The sequence below is a fragment of the Pan troglodytes genome, chromosome X, assembly GCF_028858775.2.
Source record: "Pan troglodytes isolate AG18354 chromosome X, NHGRI_mPanTro3-v2.0_pri, whole genome shotgun sequence".
NCBI lineage: Eukaryota > Metazoa > Chordata > Mammalia > Primates > Hominidae > Pan > Pan troglodytes.
Genome location: NC_072421.2, coordinates 112,614,470 through 112,640,225, shown reverse-complemented (window position 1 = coordinate 112,640,225; position 25,756 = coordinate 112,614,470). Strand labels below are relative to the sequence as shown.

Genomic DNA, 25,756 nt, shown 5'->3' with positions numbered 1-25,756 from the left:
TATATGAGAATATATCCTGCAGTGGATTTGATATAATTTATACCTTCTCTGGTTGTGGATTTTCCTTTTCATGCTGTATTATTGTGTCTTATATTCCAAATATATTAGTGAGGGATCTGAAATGCTATTTAAAATTGTAGGCCAGGAGTTGTAACATCTCTTTTTAGGTTTTAAAATAATTATTGTAAATTTTGTTTGTTTTTAGTCTTGATTAAAAATAATTTAACTGGATTAAGATTACCCTCGCCTACCAGGAAATATCATCCAGGACTGCTACTTTGACTGTATATTACTTAACTGTTCTTTAACTTGCTACTAGTAGAAGACAAATGCAATGTTAGCTCTCAGCTAAATGAAGCCATGTATCTTCTCCCAAACTAGAGGTAATTAAAAAACAGCTTACATTGAGTTCAGTGATGATTTCCTTATGGCAGTTTTGCCACTTGCTTAGTTCATATATATTTTTAATTTTTTAATTTATTTTTTTTAAATATTTTTTGAGACGGAGTCTCACTCTGTTGCCCAGGCTGGAGTGCAGTGGTGCAATCTCAGCTCACCACAACCTCTACCTCCCGGGTTCAAGCAATTCTCCTGGCTCAGCCTCCCAAGTAGCTGGGACTACAGGCATGCGCTAGCATGCCTGGCTAATTTTTGTATTTTTAGTAGAGACAGGGTTTCACTATGTTGGCCAGGCTGGTCTCGAACTGCTGACCTCGTGATCTGCCCGCCTCAGCCTCCCAAAGTGCTGGGATTACAGGTGTGAGCCACCACGCCTGGCAGTTCATATTATTTTTTAAAATGTCTTTGATTCTTTAAGAAACTTTATGCCAGTACTTGGTACATGAAACTATCCTAGGGGAGCAGCAAGAGGATATTGTACAGAATTAATACTCGAAAAGGGTGAGAAAAGAGTTCAGCAAATAAACCATCAAATTGGTAACTCATAAGGTTTTAAAGTCTGAAGCCTAGTTGTTTAGAAGACTGCCTCCACTTTGTCTGATTAAGATGTGTAGATTAAGCTACTTTATGTTTACAGTTTATTGTTGAATTTTTTTTTTTTTTGAGACAGTCTCACTCTGTCGTCCAGGCTGGAGTGCAGTGGTGTGATCTCGGTTCACTGCAAGCTCCGCCTCCCGGGTTCACGCCATTCTCCTGCCTCAGCCTCCCGAGTAGCTGGGACTACAGGCGCCCGCCACCACGCCCGACTAATTGTTTGTATTTTTAGTAGAGACGGGGTTTCACCATGTTAGCTAGGATGGTCTCAATCTCCAGACCTCGTGATCCGCCTGCCTTGGCCTCCCAAAGTGCTGGGATTACAGGCGTGAGCCACCGCGCCGGGCCTGAATTTTTTTTTTTTAATTGATAAAGTCTTTATCATCCCCTGTCAAAATATTGGATTATTATTTCTACTTGCATCTGAGTGTATTGAAGTCACTCTGAATCAATGACTTTGACTATATTTAAATAGCTATTCATCAAGTTCTAATTTTACCTTCACTATTATTTTGGGAACTAAAAACAAGTCTTGAAAAAAAATCATTATCTTAAAAATAATGTTGCATGATGAGTAAGTTCTAGGGATCTGCTGTACAACATTGTGCCTATAATTAACAATACAGTATTGTATACTTAAAATTTTGTTAAGAGAGTAGATCTCTTGTTAAATGTTCTTACCAAAATAAAATAAAATTGACAAAAGGGAGCATGTTTTTTAGACCAAGAAAAATCAAGGAAGGAACTGAGAATAAAATGATACTATTAGAATATTCTTAATATTAACTTGATAATAAAAAAGGAAATTCTGTTGAAAAACAAAAAAGTTGATATGTATTATTAATTATTGAGCCAGTTTTACAAATTTCCATGAGTCTTACTCATTTATGTTAGTGTTGAAAAGGTGGCTACTGCTCTTTTTCTTATACTGATTTTCTTTGGGGGCGTAATAAGTAGATGTTTAGCTGGCTTCTTAGATTTTGTTTAGTTACTATTCTAAAGAAAGAATTAAAATATATGTGTGATTTTGCAGTAAATAGCTTCATTTAACTGGTTCCCATTGCATGTTTGTTCCTGCTAACTTACGCTGTAGTATTTTCTGTTGTGTCTTTCCTTTTAGTAATTACTTTATTTGCTTTTAGGTGTGTCTTGACAGTTTTTCTTTATTGTGGAAAGATGTGCTTCTAATTACTATGTGATACAGCTAAATAACAAAAAGCAATTATGAAAAGTTATAATTAAAGTATAATTAAGGATCATGGAAAGCAAAACTAGGTTTAGGAAGTTTATAATTTTGTTTTAGAATTATAGAAATTATGGACATTACCTGTTTTATTATGATTTTTCCCTGATCATGTGAACATTTCAATTTGAGGAGCATCATGTTAACCTCTAGCTTGTTATAACTAATCAGGTAGATCTCTCAGTCCTTGAAATCTATGTATTCTTTTGTTTCTGCTTTCTTTACAAATGACTACCCTGTCTCTCCAAAAACATCTTCTCTCATCTTTTGGTTTGGTTGATTTATGTGAAATATGAATACAGACAGAGGCCTTTAAGTTGTAGGAGCATCATTCAGTGATAAACTCTTCCAGAGGACCAGAGCAACAGGACATGAATCAAGGTATCTAGAGTTTGTGGAAGCCTTCAAGTATTATGGGGCCAGGTTGACATAGCTGAATTGTATAGTCTTTTACTTAAAATAAGTACTAGTAACTGGATTAGGGAAGTATGTTAATAATCTAGATGTTTAATTAGAATAGATGTTTGTTTTGACTTTTGGTATCAGAGTAAATCATAAAATAATGAACATAGCAAAATTTTACATAGGTGAATTCTCAAGTACATAAAATATATTGTATAGGTAAGTGGATCTCAACTTTTTTTTCTGTTTCAATATAACTCATACACAACCGTAATCACAACGCTAATGAATGTGTGGTGAGAAGGAGTTAGAATTTACCATAGTGAAGGCCATTGTAGTTTGAGTCCCCTCCCCTGCAATAATTCTGAAATTTCCCCCAGGGTAGTACTTACTGCGGTCTCTTCTTTAAAAAAAAATCACTCTTTTAAAATATATTTTTCCTAATAGTTTTAGATATTTCATTACCTTAATTTTTCTGTATTTAAGAATTTAAGGCAATTTTAATGCATGCCTATACAAAGAAGAAGTGTCCTTAATTCTGAAATTGTTTGGCCCAAAGCTACACTGATTGGTGTGTGATACTTGTCCTTTGCATCTCATTATCACTTTTTCCTAGTGAGGCCCTACTAGATCCACGCTAGTGAGGAATCCAGCGTAATGGACTTTGGTTTCTTTATGCTAACCATATTTCTGTAATTACCAACTTATATTTAATTCATTATGTATTTTATTAGTCAATATATAGCTTTTATTTAAAATCCATTTCTATATTCTTTTGGCAGTTGACGTCTGGAGATTTTATTTTGAATAAAAGGCCGAGATTTTACTTATATTAAATTTTAAAAGTGAAAATTATATTTATATATAGTAACATTAAGAACTCTTAAGTATAGTTCCTTATGTTAAGGACAGTAATTCATTACTTTTGACTTTGAGATTAATACTTAGAATTATGTAACATTATGTAGAAATAGTTCTCTCTTATAATGGTTCATCATTTTCTTTCTTTGGTTTTCTTTGAATGGTTTTATTTAGTTATTAAAAGTTTAAGAAACTTGTGTTTTTTTAAAGAATTGAACTGGAGCGCTGATTTTGCATTTAGAATTAAAGTTTTTCATTTGGCAAAATAACTATGTATTACATAAACACACCTCATATCATTTGCTGTGCTGGGAAAAATAAATCAGTCACGATGGTACCTCTGTATCTCTTTATCTTCTATCTCAGCCAAAAGTTAGATATGCAAAGGGCAATAATAGCATGGGTAGAAGATATCCAAACTTTGAGAAAGGGTTTATAAAAGAAGATGCATGGAAAAGTTGCCGAGCTTCATTTTGTTATAACATAGTACACTTATGGGCATCTGATCTAAATAATATTTAAATATTATTTTCTAGCAAAGATCTTCAAGGACCAGATGCAGTTTATTTTAGAGATTTTTTTTATATCATGTGATGTAATATTCTTAATAGATTTGGGAATTAATGTGTTGATTTACTTCTAGGATTCTTAATCATTCAACTTCTGTGATGAGAAACAAGCCAAAACAAACTGTGGAATGTGAAAAGAGGTATAAAAATATCTTAGTTTTTACATTTAATATTTTATAATGAGTATTGATCCTTTGACAGTGATGTTTTTGTATATAGGCTTTAATTAAATAAGTGATACAGATTTAATATAACTAGATAATTTAAATAGGAAATGTTTTAGAACATGAGTTAAATTTACTTTTGATGTAAGCAAAATAAAAAATGCTGATCTTTTTTGCTCATAGATGCATTTTTGTCTTGATGATAGAATCATTTATTTGTTCATTCAGTGAACATTTATTATATTGCTATTCCTGCCAGGAATAATGTGTTTCTTTATCATTGATTGTGTTTATTCTCTATGATACTATTTATGTTTTCATTTCTTTTCAATTGGGTGTTACTAAATTCTTCTATGTGAATACATGATATAAATCCACATATATGAATTCCTGAGAACTAGAAGACCTTGAAAGTTTCTATTTATTCTTTTTGATGGTTTGAATTTAGATTAGACTCAACTCCTGAGTCAATCCTCTGAGAATGTTCAGGCCCAGTCTTTTTCTGCTTGGCTTATTCCAACAGTCCCCAGACATAGCTCCTTTTTTTCAGGTTTGCCTAGCTTTAAGTCTGTCTTCTGCACAATGGAAGAGTGATAATTCTGAAACATAAATCTTACTTGTGACTCCCATTTATTATCTTCTAATGACTCTTTACAACTTTTAGAATAAACCTTAAAATATTTAACTTAACCCATAAGATTGAGGTGGGTTTCTGCTTACCTTGAGAGCTTCATCTTGTACATTCCCCCACTGGCACCATTTGCATTTAGGAACAGAACTTCTTTCTTCATTCTCTTGGGGAAGTTATTTAGCTTACTCTGAGCCACATTTACCCCTTCTATAAAACACGAATAATAACAGTGTCTACCTCATGGTTACTGTAAGGATGAAATGGGTTAATGTAGTAAATTGCTTATGACGGTGATTAGCACACAGAAAGTGTCACATATGTTATTAGTTGTTAAACTAAGTTATTACTATTGTGGACTTTCTTATTTTTCCTTTCTTTTGTATCTCAGCCCTTCCTTTTTCAATTCTAACCTCCTTTTTTGTTCAAAAGGGAAATAGCTTTGTGGGTATTCTTTTTCTGGTATTAAGAAGTATTGCATGACCTTAACTTTTTTTTCTTTTTTTAAATTATACTTTAAGTTCTGAGATACATGTATAGAATCTGCAGGTTTGTTACTAGGTATACATGTGCTCTGATGGTTTGCTGCACGTATCAAAACACATTAAATTATGGGAATATATTTTAAATTCTGTGACTTTTTTCAGCAGTACATGGGTGAGCACACCCCACCCCTTCCCCACCTTTAGAAAAATCTCACATACTTTCTGTTAACAAAAATGAGATCATACTGAGTATACTATTTAATAATATGCAGTTTTCACTTAATATTATAGTGATGGTTTTATATACCTACTAAATCTAAATATACATTTTGATGAACTTTATATATTCTGTACACTTGCATTCTCCTTCCTTCCTTCCTCTCTTTCTCTTTCTCTCTCTCTCTCTTTTTTTTTTTTTTTTTTTTGACAGAGTCTTGCTCTGTCTCCCAGGCTGGAGTGCAGTGGCGCGGAGATGAGATTTCACCATGTTGGCCAGGCTGGTCTCGAACTCCTGACTTCAAGTGATTCACCTGCCTCAGCCTCCCAAAATGCTGGGATTACAGGTGTGAGCCACCACACACCTGGCCCACTTGTATTATTTTCTTAACCTAAATGCTTAAAGACATGTTATTGATGGATTAAAACATGAATGTACATTTAAAGCTTTTGATATGTTGTCTCCAGAAGTTTTTATGTTTGCATTCCCACAAGTAACACATGGATAGCTTTACTTCCATACTTGTTAACACTATACATTATCAATCTATTTAATCTTTGCCATTCTAAAAAGAACAGATTATATCAAAATGTTTTATTTTTCACTTCAGTGATTAAATTAGTGATGATGAGTATTATTTCAAGTTTTTATTGCCTGTCTATATTGCTTCTTTTGTAATTTGTTTGTTTGCATCTGTTGTAATCAGAAGCACTTTCTATTGTTGAAATATATTGAGTATTTTTATGGCCCAGAATATGGCCTATCATGGTAAAAGTTCTTTAGGAACTTGGAAAAAAATGTATTCTGTGGTTATTGGTTAGAGTCTTATATAATGTCAACTATGTTAAGTCGGTTGATAGTATTGTTTAAATCTTCAATACCTTACCTATTTTCTGTTTTCTTGTTCTATCAGTTAGTAAGAGAAGGTTATTGAAATCTCCAACACTAATTGTAGATTTATCTTTCTCCTTGCAGTTCTATAATTTTTCCTTCATACATTCTGAAGCTCTATTATTAGATATATAAATGTTTAAGATTGTATTGTCCTCTTGGTGAATTTGTACTGTCATTCTGAAATGACTTTTCTTTATATTCTTGATAATATTCTCTGCTCTGAAGTCCACTTTTCCGATATTAATATTGTCAGTCCAGCTCTCTTTTGTTTAGTATTAGCATGATGCATGTTTCTCCATCCTTTTATTTTTAACTTATTTGTGTCTTTGTAGAGAAAGCGCATTTCTTATAGTTAGCATATGGTAGTATGTTCCTGCTTTTTATTGAATCTGACAATCTACCTTCTAATTGCAATGTTAAAAATCATTTATGTTTTTGTAATTAATGATATTTTGAGGTTTGCTGTATGTTTTCTTTCTGTTCTATCCTTTTTATTCATTTTTCCTCCTTCTCTGTTGTCTTTTGAATTATATTTAAAAATTTTTGTTTATTTCCTTTGTGGGCTTATTTGCTGTAACTTTTTGTTATGTTAATGGTTTTTTTAGGGGTTAGAGTATGATATTTAGCTTATCACAGTCTATCTTCAAGTGCTATTATGCCATTTCGTGTGTCATGTGAGAACCTTAGAACAGTATACTTATTTTTTTTCCTTTTTAGCCTTGGTGTGTTGTCATACATTTTACTTTTTATGTATCTGTTATGTGTACCATAACAAGTTGTTATTTATGCTTTAAACAGTTATTTGTTCTTAAGAACATTTAGATAATCAGAATAATGTCTTTTATGTGTTCAATCCCTTAGTTACTATCTCCAGTGCCCTTTATTTTTTGTGTAGATTCATATTTACATGTGCATCATTTTCTTTCTGCCTAAAAGAGAGATTTTAACATAATTTTACTACTGGTCTGCTGATTGAATGCTTTTAGCTTTTCTATGTCTGAAAAAGTCTTTTTTTAAATTTTTTTTTTTTAAACAGGATCTTGCTCTGTCACCGAGGCTGGAGTGCAGTGGCGCCATCACAGCTCACTGCAGCTTTGACCTCCTGCACTCCAGTGATCCTCCCACCTCTCAGCCTCCCAAGTAACTGGGACCACAGGCATGTGTCATCCCACCCAGCCAACTTAAACATTTTTTTTTTTTTTTGTAGAGACAGGTTCTCACCATGTTGCCCAGGCTGATTTTGAACTCTCGGTCTCAGGGAATCCTCCTTCCTTGGCCTCCCAACGTGTTGGGATTACAGGCATGAGCTACCATGCCTAGCTCACCTTCGTTTTTGAAAGATATTTTGGCTCATACACAATTCTAGTTTGACATTTTAGTTTTCTTCGAGTACCTTGAAGAGGTTTCTCCACCATCCTCTGGATTGTACTGTTTTCTATGAGAATATTCTTATCTTTGTTTTACTTTGCCTAATGTGTCCTTTTTTCCCCTGGGTGTCTGTAACATTTTTTATCACTCGTTTTAAGTAATTTGATGGTGATATATCTTGGTGTAGTTTTCTTCATGTTACTTTTGTTTGGAGTTCATTGAGCTTCTTGAATTTGTGGGTTTATTTTCATGAAATTTGAAATTTTGGGGCCCTTATTTCTTCAGATATGTTTTCTATCATTTGACCTCTTCTATTATGGAACTCCAATTAGGCCACTTGAAGTTTGCCATGGAACATTGATGTTCTATTCATTCTTTAATATTTTTCTGTCTGTGTTGGGTTTTGGCAAGTCCTTCTGCTTTGTCTTTGTGTTTGCTAGTCATTTCTTGTGAAATGTCTAATCTGCAGTTAATTCCATCCAGTTTGTTTTAATTTCAGATGTTGCACTTTTTATTTCTAGAAGTTTGATTATGTCTGTACTTAACATGTTCAGTCTTTTCCTTTAGCTTCTTGAACATTGCTTGGTTGAATTTTTGATTAAATGACAGACATTGTGTACTTTACATTCTTGAGCGTGGATATTGTGTTATTATACATATTTTTGACTTTTGTTCTGGGATATGGTTAAATTACTTGGAAATAATTTGATATTTTGGGACTTGGTTTTATAATTTATTTATGTGGGACCAGTGCAGCATTTAGTCTAGGAATAAATTTGTCCCCTTAATGAGGCAAGACATTTCTCTACTGGATGTCCTGTGAATTATGAGGTTTTCCAGTTTAGCTGGTGGGAACTGGTACTACTCCTGGTCCTCTGAGAATCTGGGAATTATTCCCTCTAATCTTTGAGGGTGATTTTATCCTTTTGCCTAGGGTATTTTCCTCACATACATGTTCAATGATCAGTACGCTCAGATGAAAATTTGAGGGATGCCTCTGTAGATCTCTTTCCTTTCTCTGTGCATTGCCCTTTTGTTTGTTACTGTGTGCTATGAACTCACTCTGCCCTTTTCTCCCTGGCTCCAGCTCTGTCTCCTGAATTCTGGGCCTGCTAGACTCTGCCTTAGTTTTTTTCTCCTGGGATGTGGACTGGAAACTCTTTCCATGCAGCAACTTGGCTCAATTATGGGATTTACCTTCTTACTCATCTCTAAAGGATAATGTCATTTTTTGCCTAATATTCAATGTCACGGAAGGCATAATTTTAAATATTTTGCCCATTCTTTTAGTTTTTTCAGTCAGGATATAAATCTGGTCACTGTTAGTCTATCTTGGCCACTAGCAAAGTCTAGTTTTTACATTTTATGTGTTCAAATTTGTTAGTATTTAATTTTGTTTGTCCCATAGGCTCTCTCTATTCCAATATTTAAAAAATTACTGCCTGTATTTTTCTGATACTTTGTGATTTCTTCTTTATATTTAAATCTTTTAATTTTTCATTTTGATATTTGGTATGAGGTAAGGAATCTACTTTTCTTCCTCCCCCACCTTTTTCTCACTGTGTCTCCTCCCCCTTTTTTATTCTTTCTTTCAGTGTATATTTTACACGTGATCAATCAGGTGTCTCTCTACTACTTGTTATATAAGCCATTACTTTCACAATGATCTTAAATGTCATTTTTTTCAGAAGTTATTATACTCGTGGTCCTGTACTCCTCTTCCATTGAAAAATCTGTAGATTCTGGAGCTAGTAGAAAGGAGGGTTGAGAAGTCCTCTTTATTATATAACTTTTCTCTTCGTGATCATCCATTCTTCCAAATTAACTTTGGAACTCCTTTGTCAAATGTTTAAAACAAACCAAAAAATACTTCTTGAGTTAAAAAAATTATTATTACAGTTCATTTCGGTTATTAATTAAGTTGAAAGAGAAGTTATACCTGTAATACTTATCTATCCAAGAACCTTTTGGTTATTCAAGTCTCTTACTAGACATTTGTAGTTTTTTCATGTAGGTCTTGTAGAAGTATAGTTAAGTTTCTTCCTAGGTATTTTATACTTTTCTTTCCTTTTATGAATAGCATTTTTTTCTAATATATCTTTTAACTCATTATAGTTGATATGTAGGAAAGCTATTAACTTTTGTATGTTTTTCTTTAACTGGTAACCTTACCTCTTATAATAATAGATTTTTTGTCTTTTTCTCTTGGATAATCATGTGTTCTATAAATTTTAAAAATTGGATCTTTATATCCAATTTTTATTTTCTTTTCGTTATTGCACTATACAGAAATTCCACAATAGTGTTAAGTTATAGCAGCTTCAGTGGACATTTTGTTTATATATTTTTTCCACAGGAACTCCTTGTTCAAAATTGCCATCTAACAACAGCATGCATAGTCTGCCTTATCTCAACAACAAAAAATTAGATGAAAATAATTTCCTTCATAGCCCCTGTTTTGTTAGAATGAACAGGTTGCATCTCATAATCAGTAATTCAGTAGGCAAAAATAACTACTCGCTTGAGCTCTTTGGCATTTAGACAAAGGAAATTATTAGTTTTTTTTAGTCTTTGTTAATTATTTTAATATAATAAATATCCTGTCTGTCCTTTGACAATATATCTTTAGATATTTCACTTATTTTAGCTTCTGGGAATTCCTTAGAATAGACCTATGCATAGGGCCTACATAGAATAAACCCATTTTGATATTTCCTGTAGAGCAACAGGTTTTAGAAACTTAAATATATTTCTGTCAACTTTAAGTTTTATGTTGTTAGGCCAAAGTGTAGACATGGGTAAATTCTTTACAATGTTTTTAAAAAGATAACATCATAAGGTTCATAATATATATTTAAGGATTTATTCTAAATATTTTAACGTATTAAGGCATCTTTAATTTTTTAGTGTCTCAGCAGATGAAGTTAATTCACCATTATCACCCCTCACCTGGCAGGTAAGAAGAAATTAAATTACTATTATATCTATCATTTTGTTCTCTTTTATTTAGTTAAAATAAATTGTCTCATTATAGCCCTTAGAAAATCAGAAGGATCAAATAGATGAACAACCGTGGCCAGAATCTCACCCTATAATCTGGCAGAGTGAAGAAAGGAGGCGGAGCAAACAGATTAGAAAAGAATATTTCAAGGTACTCTATATTAAGTTTTTAAATTTACTTTGTAATTATTAGTTTTTATTTTGTCAGTTTTGTTTTGAGTTAATAAGGTAGACTGTAACGCTCTAGTTAAATGTAGTAAATGTGTTATTTTGATTTCTCACATATATGGGGTAATACAATCTAATTATATCCATAAGGTTTCAGTAATTGAGAATAATTGAGTAGATAAATATAAATTATGATTTACCAAATACTTTGCAAGATAGACGAATGTTTGCTGCACTGCTAGTTGTAGCAATATGTAGTATGTTTTAAAAGAATTGTCCAGGAAAAGTCTTTCATTGGATTTGTTTCAATAAATATTTGACACATATTTACAATTAGCATTTAACTGTTCCTATGTAAATAAGTGTTGTTTATGTAGTTCTGAAAATGCTTGAGAGCAGATTTTTCCATTTTTTTCTTCTTGTTACCTTAGTAGATTGCTTGAGTGTCTTTTATCTTAGCTAAAAGAAAAGCTCAGATCATCCAAATTATCCCACATTTCTAGTTAGCAGGGTTTTAATGAAATTTTACTGTGTACACATTTGTAAATATTGTATTATTGTCTATTTGTGATTGGGGTCTGCTGTATTTGTAGAAGCCAATCATTAGAATTCAGAATAATATTCAATACTAGCCAGAATTCATTACTGGATTTGACTCAAATGAATAGTACAAACAAGCTTCTGCTCCATGAATAGCAAATTTTGTTGTCTTTGTACACGTTTTATGTTTCCCAAAGCCTAATTATTATTAGATGATAATAGTAATTTCATCTGAAAACATAGTACTAGTCTGCATTGTAGGTTCAAGTTTATATCACTAATAAATAGGATTATATTCTCTGTTTTTCTCTGGTAGAAATAGGTCTGTATGCACATTTGTTTGTTTCTATATATGGGTGTGTAACATACATTTGGAAATAGTATCATATGATTAAAACAAAACTGTTATATGTCTTAGTGGATCTGTGGTAAATTTAAGCCTTCAACAAATAAATACTGAGTCCTTTTAATGAGTCTTACATTTCCTGGTCAATATAAGAGATAACAAAGAAACAAAAGACATGAGGAAAAAGGGAAGGACATTCTAAGTAGAACCCTGGTCAATAATAGTGAAAGTTTATTTATCCTAACGCTTTATACATCTGTAATTGTGTTTACATTCCAGCATTATTTTAAAGTTTCCCTTTTTAGTTCATTGGACCTTGAACAAAGCACTGAATAAAATTTGCTTGTAGATAAAACTTAGTGAATGACTGATGGTATGGGGGAAATTTTAGTAGTATTTCATATAATAAAAGAAATTTAATATTTATTTGCTCTCCTTTATTGTAGTATAACAATACAAATTCTTAGTATACTACCAATATCGTAGTATAACAAAACCAGTTCTCCTTTATCATAGTAACAATACCAATTCTGACTATTTGTCAAAAAACTTACATAGCACTTATTAAGTGCCAGGCACTGTCCTAAGACTTCACAAAGATCAACTCATTTAATCCTTGTAACAACCTTATGAGGTAAGTACAATTATGACTATTTCTGTTTTACAGATGATGAAATTAAGGCACAGAGATGCAAAGTAGTATTCTTCAGTTCACTTAGTAATAAGTGGCAGAGTTGAGATTTGAACCCAAAGCCTATGCTAGGCTGCCTCTTTATCTACTGTGTATAGCTTAATATCATATCAGCAAACACTTTCAAACAAACACAGTTTTACTGGTTTTTAATTTTTTTTTAAGAGACAGAGTCTCTCTCTATTGCCCAGACTGCAGTGCAATAGCATGATCATAGCACACAGCAGCCTCAAATGCCTGGGCTCAGGCCATCCTCTGGGCTCATGTGATCCTCTTGCTTCAGCCTCCCCAGTAGCTAGAACTACAGGTATGTCCCCCAGTGCCCTACAAATTTTAAAATTTTTTGTAGAGGTGAGATCTTACTATGTTGCCCAGGCTGGTCTCAAATTCCTGGCTTCAAGAGATCCTCCCATCTAGGCCCCCTCAAAGTGCTGAGATTACTGACATTTTTGGCCCACTTTTAGTGTTTAAAAAACGTTTTACAGTAACTTGAGTGGACTTCTCAAGATGTCTTAATAGAGGCCACATTTTAAAAATGTGTATTTTAAAAACTGAGCATTTTAAAAACATAATTCTTTGGTTTCATAGCGTCATTTATTGGTATTTTATTTTTTATAAAATAAACATCTTCTATAATATTAGTTATGTTATAAAGTTATTAAAAGAGATCAAATGATATAATATTTGAAGTGCTCATTACATAATCATCATTCAACAAATGTTAATTTTTTTCCTTAATAAATTAGGTGCAAAGATAAGCTTCAGTCACTGGGAAGTGTTTTAAGGAGATGTGTAGTTCTCCTAAATTGTCAGAAGATGTCAGTATTAGGACATAGTAAAATGAGTATGTCACTAGTTTTTTTTCCCTAAAATGTCAAGAAAATATAAAACTGACATACAGTTTCCTAAATTAAATCAACACTATTATTCAGAATTGTCACTATTTTCATGACTAAAACATTAGCAGCTTCTAAGAGGAAATTTCTCTTAATCACCTATCTCCTGATAATTGAAAGTGCTATTGGTAGGTTGTATTATTAAAGCTAATCTGGATTTATAGTTCATTAAACAGTAAAATACACTACACTTGAGGTTTATATCAGATTATCACTGAGTTTGTTCAATGGTGGCTCTTTTAAGTTTTGCTATGTTACGAAATGTACAGAACTTTTGTGCAACTTTATCTTAATACGTATAAATGACTGAGGCACAGGATTTCTTTGTTTCTGTCCCATGGTAAATTATTCGTCATGGTTATTCAGTGTATTTATTGAATGTGTGTGTGTGTGTGTGTGTGTGTGTGTATGTATGTAAGAAATCCAACTCTATTTCTTCTTAGTTTTGAAGGCTAATTTTGGATAGTATTTTTTTCAGGTAAGTCCCTGAAACTAGGTAAAACTGTTTCAACATATTGGCTAGATTATGTGAGCAAGAACACAAATTGGGTCAGGTTAAGTTAGTAAGTAAATCATGGTAGGAAAGTTACATCGACTCTTTTAGATTCCCAGGCCGCTATCGTATAGATTATTATTCTAGTATATAAAATTTAGTGTTCTTATAGCCAAAATAAAATCACTGTATTTCAGGGAAATTCATGATGCCAGGAAGTATTTTATTAAACATCTTTTTTTATTTTAAATTTTTAATTTTGGGGGTTCATATTAGGTATATATATTTATGGGATACATGAGATATTTTGAAAGGCATACAATGTTCAATAATCACATTATGGGGAATGGGGTATCTATTCCTTCAAACATTTATCATTTGTGTTATGATCAAATTATACTCTTAGTTATTTTGAGATGTACAATTAAATTATTATTGACTATAGTCACCCCATTGCGCTATCAAATACTAGGTCTTATTTATTCTATTTTTTATGCCCATTATCCATCTTCACCTACCCTCTACTCCCCCACTACCCTTCCCTAGCCTCTGGTAACCATCCTTCTACTCTCTATCTTTATGAGTTCAATTGTTTTTACATCCTACAAATAAGTGAGAACATGTGGTGTTTGTCTTTATGTGCCTGGCTTATTTCACTTACCATAATGACCTGCATTTCAATCCATGTTGCAAATGACAGACTCTCCTTCTTTATGGCTGAATAGTACTTCATTGTGTATGTGTACCACATTTTCTTTATCTGTTCTTCTATTGATGGACACTTAGGTTGCTTCCGAATCTTGGCTATTGTGAATAGTTTTGCAATAAATATGGAAGTGCAGATATCTCTTTGATATACTGATTTCCTTTATTTGGGGTATATACCCAGCAGTAGGATTGCTGGATTGTATGGTAGCTGTATTTTTAGTTTTTTTGAGGAGCCTCCAAACTGTTCTCCATATTGTTCGTACTAATTTACATTCCCACCAACAGTGTACGAGGGTTCCCTTTTCTCCACATCCTCACCAGTATGTTATTGCCTGTCTTTTGGATATAAGCCACTTTAACTGGGGTAAGATGATACATCATTGTAGTTTTGATTTGCATTTCTCTGATGATCAATGATGTTGAGCACCTTTTCGTATGCCAGTTTGCCATCTGTATGTCTTCTTTTCAGAAATGTCTATTCACATCTTTTACCCATGTTTTAATCTAATTATTAGATACTTTCCTAAAGAGTTGCTTGAGCTCCTTAAATTCTGGTTATTAATTCCTTGTCATATGGGTAGTTTGCAGATATTTCCTCCTATTCCGTGGGTTGTCTCTTCACTTTCTTGTTTCCTTTGCTGTGCAGAAGCTTTTTAACTTGATGTGATCCCATTTCTCCATGTTTGCTTTGGTTGCCTGCGCTTATGGGGTAGCTCAGGAAATTTTTGCCCAGACCTGTGTCCTGGAGATTTTCCCCCATGTTTTCTTATAGCAGTTTTATAGATTGAAGTCTTAGATTTAAGTCCTTAATCCATTTTGATTTGATTTTTGTGTACAACAAGAGATAGGGGCCTAGTTTCATTCTTCTGCATATGGATATCCAGTTTTCCCAGCCTCATTTACTGAAGAGACTGTCTTTTCCCCAGTGTATGTTCTTGGCAGCTTTGTTGAAATTGAGTTCACTGTAGGTGTGTGAAGTTGTTTCTGGGTTCTCTGTTCTGTTCCATTGGTCTGTGTGTCTGTTTTTATGCAAGTACCATGATGTTTTGGTTACCATAGGTCTGTAGTATAATTTGAAGTCATGTAATGTGATTCCTCCAGTTTTGTTCCTTATTCCCAGAATAGCTTTGGCCATTCTTGGTCTTTTGTGGTTTCATCTAAATCTTAGGCTTGATTTTTCTATTTCTGTGATGAATGCCATTGGTATTTTGATAGGGATTGCATTGAATCTATAGATTGCTCTGAGTGGTATGGACATTTTAACAATATTGTTTCTTCCAATCCATGAATGTGGAATATCTTTCCATATTTGTGTGTCCTTTTCAATTTCTTCCAGCAGTATTTTATAGTTTTCATTGTAGAGATCTTTTACTTCTTTGGTTAATTTCTAGGTGTTTAATTTTGTTTGTGAGTATTGTAAATGGGATTATTTTTAAAATTTCTTTTTTAGATTGTTCACTGTTGGCATATAGAAATCCTACTGACTTTTGTATGTTGATTTTGTATCCTGCAACTTTACAGAATTTATCAGTTCTATTTTTTTTTTTTTTTGGTGGAGTCTAGGTTTTTCCAAATACAAGATTATATCATCTGCAGACAAGGATAATTTGACTTCTTCTTTTCCAATTTGGATGCCCTTTATTTCTTTCTCTTGTCTGATTGCTCTAGGTGGGACTCCTAGTATTGTGTTGAATAACAGTGGTGACAATGTGCATCCCTGTCATCTTTTAGATCTTAGGGGAAAGGCTATGAGTTTTGGCTTTTATTATGTTGAGATATATTTCTTCTATACCCCATTTTTTGAGAGTGTATTAGTCTATTTTTATGCTGCTGATAAAGACATACCCGAGACTGGTCAATTTACAAAAGAAAGAGGTTTATTGGACTGACAGTTCCACATGGCTGAGGAGGCCTCACAATCATGGTGGAAGGTGAAAGGCACGTCTTACATGGTGGCAGACAAGAGAAGAGAGCTTGTGCAGGGAAACTCCTGTTTTTAAAATCATCAGGTCTCATGAGACTTATTCACTATCATGAGAACAACACGGGAAAAACCTGCCCCCATGATTTAGTTACCTCCCACTGGTATCTCCCATGACACTTGTGAATCGTGTGAGTTACAATTCAAGATGAGGTTTTGGTGGGGACACAAGCAAACCATATCAGAGGGTTTTTATCATGAAGGAATGTTGGATTTTAGCAAATGCTTGTCCGGCATCAATTGGAATGGTCATATGATTTTTGTCCTTTATTCTGTTGATATGATGTATCACAACAATTGATTTGCATATGTTGAACCATGCTTGCATCCCTGGAATAAATCCCACTTGGTCATGATGAATGACCTTTTAAATATATTGTTGAATTTGGTTTGCTAGTATTCTATTGAAGATTTTTGCATCCATATTTATCCGAGATTTTGGCCTGTAGTTTTCTATTTTGGATGTGTCTTTGTCTGTTTTTAGTATTAGGCTAATACTGGCCTTGTAGAATCAGTTTGCCAGTATTCCCTCCTCTTCAATTTTTTGAATACTTTGAGTAGGATTGGTATTAGGTTTTCTTTAAGTTTTTGGTAGAATTCAGCAGTGAAGCCCTCAGGTCCCAGGCATTTCTTTACTGGGAGACTATTTATTACAGATTTGATCTCATTACTTGTTATTGGCCTGTTCACATTTTGGATTTCTTCATGATCCAATTTTGGTAGGTTTTACGTGTCTAGGAATTTGTCCATCTCCTCTAGAGTTTCCAATTTATCAGCACATAGTTGTTCATAGTAGCTAGTAGTGGCCCTTCGAATTTCTGTGGTATCAGTTGTAATGTCTCCTTTTTCATCTCTGATTTTATTTGGGTCTTCTCCCCTTTTTATCTTAATCTGACTAAAGGTTTGTCAATTTTGTTTATCTTCTCAATAAACCATATTTTTGTTTCATTGATCTTTTGTATTTTGTTTTCTTCATTTCAAATTTATTTATTTCTGCTCTGATCTTTATTATTTCTTTTGTTTTTGTTTGTTTGTTTGTTTAAACCAGAGTCTCACTCTTTCTCCCAGGCTGAGGTGCAGTGGTGTCATGGCTCACTGCAGCCTTGACCTCCCAGGGTCAAGCGATCCTTTCACCTTTCAGCCTTCCAAGTAGCTGGGACTACAGGCACCACCACACCCAGCTAATTTTTATATTTTTTGTAGAGATGGGGTTTTGCCATGTTGCCCAGGCTGGTCTTGAGCTCCTTGGCTCAAGCGATCTGCCCACCTCACGCTCCCAAAGTGTTGGGATTACAGGTGTGAGCCATGACACCTGGGCTGTTTCTTTTCTTATACTAACTTTGGATTTGGTTTGCTCTTCCTTTTCTGGTTCTTTAAGATGAATCATTATGTTATTTGTTTGAGGTTTTTCTTCTCTTTTGATGTAAGCACTTATAGCTGGAAATTTTCCTGTTAATACTGTTTTTGCTGTATCCCATATGTTTTGCTATGTTGTATTTGTATTATCATTTGTTTCAAGAAATTTTTCGATTTCCTTCTTAATTTCTTCGTTGACCCACTGGTCATTCAGGAGCATATTGTTTAATTTCCATTTGTTTGTATAGTTTTAAAAATTCTTCTTCTTATTGATTTCTAGTTTTATTTCATTGTGGTCAGAGAAGTTGCTTCATGTTATCTCAGCAACTTCTTTGTTGTTTGACTGTTTTAAGACTTATTTTGTGACCTAACATATGGTCTATCCTTGAGAATGATCCATGTGCTGAGGAGAAGAACATATATTCTGTAGCCACTGGATGAAATGTTCAGTAAATATCTGTTGGGTCCATTTGGTCTATAGTGCAGATTAAGTCCAATTGTTCTTTGATGATTTTCTGTCTGGGAGATCTGTCCAGTGCTGAAAGTGGGGTGTTGAAGTCTCCAGCTATTACTGTATTGAGATCTATCTCTCTCTTGAGCTCCAATAATATTTGCTTTATATATCTGAGTGCTCCAGTATTGGGTGCATATATACTTACAAATCACTATATCCTCTGACTAAGTTTACCCCTTTTTCATTATATAATGACTTTCTTTGTCTCTTGTTCATTTTTATCTTGAAATCCATTTTGTCTGATATAAGTATAGCTACACCTGCTCTTTTTTGGTTTCCATTGGCATGGAATATCTTTCTTCATCCCTTTATTCTCAGTCTATGTGTATCTTCGTAAGTGAACTGTTTCTTTTTTTTTCTTTTTTCTTTTTCTTTCTTTCTTTTTTTTTTTTTTTTTGGTGGAGTCTTCCTCTGTCACCCAGGCTGGAGTGAAATGGCATGATCTCGGCTCACTGCAGCCTCTGCCTCTTGGGTTCAAGCAATTTTCCTGCCTCAGCCTCCTGCGTAGCTGGGACTACAGGCATGTACCACCATGCCCAGCTAATTTTTTATTTTTTGTATTTTTAGTAGAGATGGGGTTTCACCATGTTGGCCAGGCTGGTCTTGAACTCCTGACCTCAAGTGATCCACCCCCCTCAGCCTCACCCCAACATTGCTAAGCTAAAGGGAAAGGTCAAGCTGGGAACTGCTTAGGGGAAACCTGCCTGCAATTCTATTCAAAGTCACCACTCTGCTCACTGAGATAAATGCATATCTGATTGCCTCCTTTGGAGAGGCTAATCAGAAACTTAAGAGAATGCAGCCATTTGTCTCTTACCTACCTATGACCTGGAAGTCCCCTGGCCGCTTCCAGTTTTCCTGCCTTTCTGGACTGAAATATTGTTTGTCTTACATATGTTGACTGATGTCTTGTGTCTCCCTAAAATGTTTAAAACCAAAGCTGTGCTCTGACCACTTTGGGCACAGGTCATCAGGACTGCCTGAGTCTGTGACACAGGCACTATCCTCAACCTTGGCAAAATAAGCTTTCTTTTTTTTTTTTTTTTTTTTTTTTGAGACGGAGTCTTGCTCTGTCACCCAGTGGCGCGATCTCGGCTCACTGCAAGCTCCATCCCCAAGGTTCACGCCATTCTCCCGCCTCAGCCTCCAGAGTAGCTGGGACTACAGGCGCCCGCCACTATGCCTGGCTAATTTTTTTTTTTTTGTATTTTTAGTAGAGACGGGGTTTCACCGTGTTAGCCAGGATGGTCTCGATCTCCTGACCTCGTGATCCACCCCTCTCGGCCTCCCAAAGTGCTGGAATTACAGGCATGAGCTACCACGCCTGGCCTCAAGTGTGTTTCTTGTAGGTAGCAGGTCATTGTGTCTTATTTTTTCATCTATTCAGCCATTCTATGTCTTTTTATTTTAATAGTTTAGTTCATTTACATTTAGTGTTATTATTGTTGTTTTATTCTACTGCGGCCAAGATGGCACTCACACCACAATACAAAGTCCTTGCCACTCTTCTTTCCCCTTTCCACAGGTAGAGGAACCTCTCTCAGTGGCCACCACCACCACTGGCCCATGGGAGGTTCTGCTAGCCCGCTGCTCATGTTCTGTTAAAGCCCAAGGGCTCTTCAATCAGCTTGTGGTGAATGCTGCCAGTCCTGGGACTCACCCTGAATTCTGGCTTGGGGCAGGTCCAGAAATGCTGCCCAAGAGTCGAGGCCTAGATTCCTGAACTCCAAGAGACTGCTTGTTGCTTACCTCACTGTGTCTGAGTGGGTTCCTAAGGTGCCAAATTCCCCTTTGTTTTTCCCTCTGCTTTTCTCAAACAGGAGACTCTCCATGTAGCCACAACATCTGGTTTTGTGCTAAGTCTTACCGGACGCCAGCACATCTCAGTCTCTCCCAAGGCCAACAGCATACTACCTGGGTACTTCTGCTGGTTATTCAGGGCCCAAGGGCTCTTTCATCAGCTGGTGATGACTCCTGGCAGGACTGGGTCCTTCCCTTCAAGGCAGTGGGTTCCCTTTTTGCCCAGGGGTATATGTCTAGTAATGTCATCCAGGAGCTAGGGCCTGGAATGGGGGTCTCACAACTCTGGCCAGTGCCCCATCCTACTGTGGCTGAGCTGGTATCCAAGAGGTAAGACAAAGTCCTCCTCAGTCTTCCCTGTCCTGTCCTCAAGTGAAAGGAAGGGGTCTCTTTCTCATTGCTGCGAGCTGCACTGTCTGGGGTTGGGGGAGGAGTGGTGCAAGCACTCCCTTAGCCACCCCTGCTGGTGTCTCCCTAAGTCACATGCCACCCTAGTACACTGGCTCTAAGCTTAGCACAGCACTAGGAGTTGCCTAGAAATTGCAATCCTTGTGCCCTAGACTGCCTTTCAAGTTTACCTAGAACCCCAGAGTACTTTGGCCTGCGATTGGTGAGGTTACTGAGAAACTTAAGTTCAAGCTGCTGGCATGAGCGATTCCCATCTGGTTAGGGCTGATCCAAATGCTCCCCCCATGCCTGGGTGCTTGTTGAGCACAGCACAACTTTGTTCCCCTCTGTGGCAGGGCAGCACTAAGTTCAATGTAAAGCCCCCCAGTCCCTGTGCTCTCCCTCCCCCAAGTATACAGGCTTTCTCTCCCTGCACTGCTGGCTACTGTGGGTAGCTGGCTAATTTTTGTATTTTTAGTAGAGACCGTGTTTCACCATATTGTCTAGGCTGGTCTCAAACTCCTGACCTCGTGATCTGCCTGCCCAGGCCTCCCAAAGTGTTGAGATTACAGGTGTGAGCCACCGTGCCTGGCCACAGGTGAATTTCTAAATGCATTTAATAATTGATTTCTAGACAAAACAGTTAAAAAGTATTAGAGTATCTGTAGCCAGTTAGTTTTAAATATTATTTGATTTATTTAAGTGGCATATATGTCTTCAAATGTATCTCATTACTATTTTGATAAAACATAATTCATAAAATACATATTGATTTCATAAATATAGTACACTTTTTATTTAAAGGTTAACCCCCTGGAAAATATTTTGACACATTTTCTATGATCATTGTTAGTTTTATACGGGAGTAAAGAAGCCACTGGGATTGTAAAATAACCTGATTTATTCTGAGTCAGAGTTTATGCACAAGTTATTGTCTCTCTTTTGAAATTATTACAACCTTCTGAGGCTTGTCCGAATTCAATGGTGTTTACAACGAATTGCTCACAATTACACATTTGTTTATTTTCCACTCCTGCTGCTTCACTTGACTAGCCTCAAAAAATATGTATATGTATATGTATATGTATATGTATATGTATATGTATATAAAAGCTTCTGAGATGGACTGACCTTTCTGTTTTTCTGGTTTTTAAACTAGGCCTTTATTGTAACATTTGAATTTAGATGTAATAAAACTTCAGTAATTCAGAATTCAGATTAATACTAGTTGGGGATAGCCGAGTTGAATTAGTAAAAACTTGGAATTAGAGAGTATTTTCAAATCTATGTATATATTAGGTTTGGAGTTTCAAGACATTTAAATATGTGCAGTAATGCAAACTTAGCATCTTTCTAAGTTTTCATGTATAATGAGTATTTTAAATTAGAATTACAGTTGAGTAACAGTAATACATTTCCCATTTTCTAAGTTCTTAAGTATATCATCTTGTATTTCTTTGCATTTCAGTTATCCTCTTATTCTTCTATGTCTTTCCTGCCTCTTTACCTTTCACCTTATAAATATGCTCAAACCTCTGTTATAGGGAAGAAAAAGTAATATCTTTTCCCTTCTCGTTGCAAGAATGATAGCTGACACCCCATAACAAAAGATGGATTAACAAGAGAAAAGCATAAAAATTTACTCAAGTTTTTATGTGACACAGGATCCTTCAGAAATGAAGACCCAAAGACCCAGGGAAAACCGTATGTTCATGCTAAGTCTGATGAAAGAAATGAATAGTTGTGGAGACACGTGATTGAACAAAAAAGGGTATGATCTAATGGTAACAAACTGGGCCTGTTTGTTGAGAATCTTTTCTGTGTCTCTCTATGACATTCCTTCTCCTTCGGTATGCTGCAGGAAACCTGTCACATGCATCTTAAAGGGAGAAGGGAGGAGGTCAGAGAGTGACCTTTCTAGATTGTATGGCTTGCTTTGTGAGACGGGGAATTCTAGTTTCTATTACCTGCCTTAGGGAGAGGAAGGGGGGCTGAAGAAAGGGGGGCCTGGAGAAGGTCAGAGAGTGACCTTGAAGGTGCCATATCTTGGGGTAGTATTTTCTGAGCCCTGACACTACCATTATCCCTGACTGCCCTTTTAGCTGTTGCCTTATCTCTTTGCTCTCTTTTAGGGCTAAACTTTCTTTTTTTTTTTCTTTTGAGACGGAGCCTCGCTGTGTCACCCAGGCTGGAGTGCAATGGCGCGATCTCAGCTCACTGCAACCTCTGCCTGCCGGGTTCAAGTGATTCTCCTGCCTCAGCCTCCCGAGTAGCTGGGATTATAGGCACCCTCCACCACACCCGGCTGATTTTTGTATTTTTAGTAGAGACGGGGTTTCACTTTGTTGGCTAGGCTGGTCTTGAACTCCTGACCATGGCCAGGGCCAAACTTTCTATTTCTAGTTCTCCAGTTTCTGATCATTCCTTAACCCACTGCAATCTGGCGTTTGCTTCCATTTCTCCATTGAAATAGCCCCTCGCTAGATTTTAACATGCACCTACTAATGGCAAAATCCAGTGTAGCGTTCGACAATGATGACCACATCTTCCTTCTTGATACTCCTGTCTTGGTTTCTATCTCATTTTTCTTCCCTGTTATCATTTTGATGTCCTTCTCTAACTTTTCTTCTGCTTGCTCTTAGGGTCTGATCCTCATTTTATTACTCTAAAAAGCTCTCTCTGGAGTGTTAATGACTCTAGATGTTTCTTACATTCTGCTGTGTCTAAATTTACATCCTACAACTTTTTTTCTGTTCCCTAAATCTGTGTTTCTAATTGTTTGGATGCCCTCATTCCCATCACCTAATTGGTTATCAGCCCTAATATATGCATCGTTTCTGCAATTCATGTCTATCTCTATTGCCCTTGCCCTTTTTGGAACCCTCATACTTTCTTGCCCAGGCAATTGTGATAACTGATTAATGGTCCTCCTTTCTCAGCCGTTGGATAATTCTCTGGCCTTAAATTTCTTTATTCTAGTGTTCAGTAGCACCATAGGTTGACTATAGTTAATATTAATTCATTATATATTTTAAAATAGCTAGAAGAAAAGATTGATAATGTTCCCAGCACAAAGAAATGATAAATGTCTTTGAGGTGATTACCCTGATTTGATGATTACACATTGTATGCATGTATCAAAATATCACAAGTACCTGATAAATATGTACAATTATGTATCAATAAAAAATAATTATCAGACAATGTGAGAAAATGCCCTTAAATAAAACTGTAAATCTGTAAATTTTCTCTTAAATCTGTAAAACTGTAAATCATCCAAAAAACTTCTTACTGGCTTCCCATTACCAATAAGATAAAGTTTGGATTTCTTAAAATCTTCGTGGACCATTCCTTCTTTCCTTTTCTATATTTCATTACCTGCCAAAATTCACTTTCCTCACTAGCCTCATTAAACTGCTCTTTGTTTTCTACACAGGCTGTGCTTTCTTAGTTCTTTTTGCTTTTCTTCTTCTGAGAATGCCCGTTAGCCCTTTTATCTCTGGCAAATTCCTATTAATTAGTGTTTAGAAATGGGAGTATAGTTGTCCCTCTGTATCTGCAGGTTCCACATGCATTCAGCCAACCTTGATTGAAAATATGTGGGGAAAAAAGGCAAAAAAAAAAAGGTAAAAATAATACAAATAAAAAATATAGTGTAACAACTGTTTGGATATCATTTACATTGTATTCAGTATTATAAGTAATCTGGAGATGATTTAAACTATACAGGAAGATGTGAGTAGGTTATATGCAAATACTGTGCCATTTTATATAAGGGAAGGGACTTGAATATCTGTGAATTTTGGCATGGGTGAGGCGGGGGTAGGGGTCTTGGAACCAATCCCTTGCAGATATCAAGAGATGATTTTATGGCACAGTGCCTGGGCTTATAGAATCAAACCACTTGGGTTCCAGTCCTTACTTGGATACCTATTAACTATGTGACTTTGTCAAGTCATGTAACCTTAATTAAGTTTGTTTTTTAAAACTTTATAAATGAGTGTAACAGTACAGGCATACTTAAGAGATATTGTGGGTTTGATTCCAGACAATGCCATTAAAGCAAATATCTATTCAATAAAGCAAGTCACATGAATATATATCAATAAAGCAAGTCACATGAATATTTTTGGTTTCCCAGTGCATAAAAGTTATGTTTACATTGTTCTATAATCTAAGTGTGTAATAGTATTATGTATGAAAAAATGATATACCTTAATTAAAAATACTTTATTGCTAAAAATTACTCACAATTATCTGAGCCTTCAGTGAGTCATAATCTTTTTACTGGTGGGAGGTCTTGTGTAGATGTTGATGGTGGTTGCTGAAAATTGGGTGAATATGGCAATTTCTAGTTTGCCACATCAATGGACTTTCCTTTCACAACAGATTTCTCTGTAGCATGCGATGCTGTTAGATAGCATTTTACGTACGGTAGAACTTCTTTCAGAATTGGAGTCAATCCTCTAAAACCCTGCCACTGCTTTATCAAATAAGGGTATGTCACATTGTAAATCATTTGTTGTCATTTCAACAGTGTTCACAGCTTCTTCACCAGGAGTAAATTCTACCTTAAAAATCCCCACCTTTTTTGCACATCCATTAAAAGCAACTCCTTATTTGTTAAAGTTTTATCATGAGATTACAGTAATTGAGTCACAACTTTAAGCTCTACTTCTAGGCCAGGCGTGGCAGCTCATGCCTGTAATCCTAGCACTTTGGGAGGCTGAGGTAGGTGGATCCCTTGAGCTCAGGAGTTTGAGACCAGCTTGGGCCAATGGCAAAACCCCGTCTCTACAAAAAATACAAAAAAATTAGCTGGTCATGGTGGCACATGTCTGTAGTCCCCTCTACTTGGTCGGGGGTGGCTGAGGCCGGAGGATTCTTAGAGCCCAGGAGGTCAAGGCTGCAGTGACCCAAGATCACGACACTGCACTCCAGCCAGGTGACAATATGAGACCCTGTCTCCAAAAAAAAAAAAAAAAAAAAAAAAAAAAAGAAAAGAAAAGGAAAAAGAAACTCTACTTTTAGTTCTCCTGCTGTTTCCACCAC

The 25,756-nt window shown here is 35.4% G+C and overlaps 1 protein-coding gene across 2 annotated transcripts in view; it reads left to right on the top strand.

The window, feature by feature from the left end:
• Positions 1–25,756, top strand: part of LRCH2 (leucine rich repeats and calponin homology domain containing 2) — a 120,971-nt gene that overhangs the window by 73,503 nt on the left and 21,712 nt on the right. For both annotated transcript variants that reach the window (XM_016943778.3, XM_016943777.3), the window contains exons 12-14: positions 4,143–4,208; positions 10,732–10,780; positions 10,859–10,975. In XM_016943778.3, the coding sequence (XP_016799267.2) occupies positions 4,143–4,208; positions 10,732–10,780; positions 10,859–10,975 (232 nt within the window). The remainder of the gene's footprint in view (positions 1–4,142; positions 4,209–10,731; positions 10,781–10,858; positions 10,976–25,756) is intronic.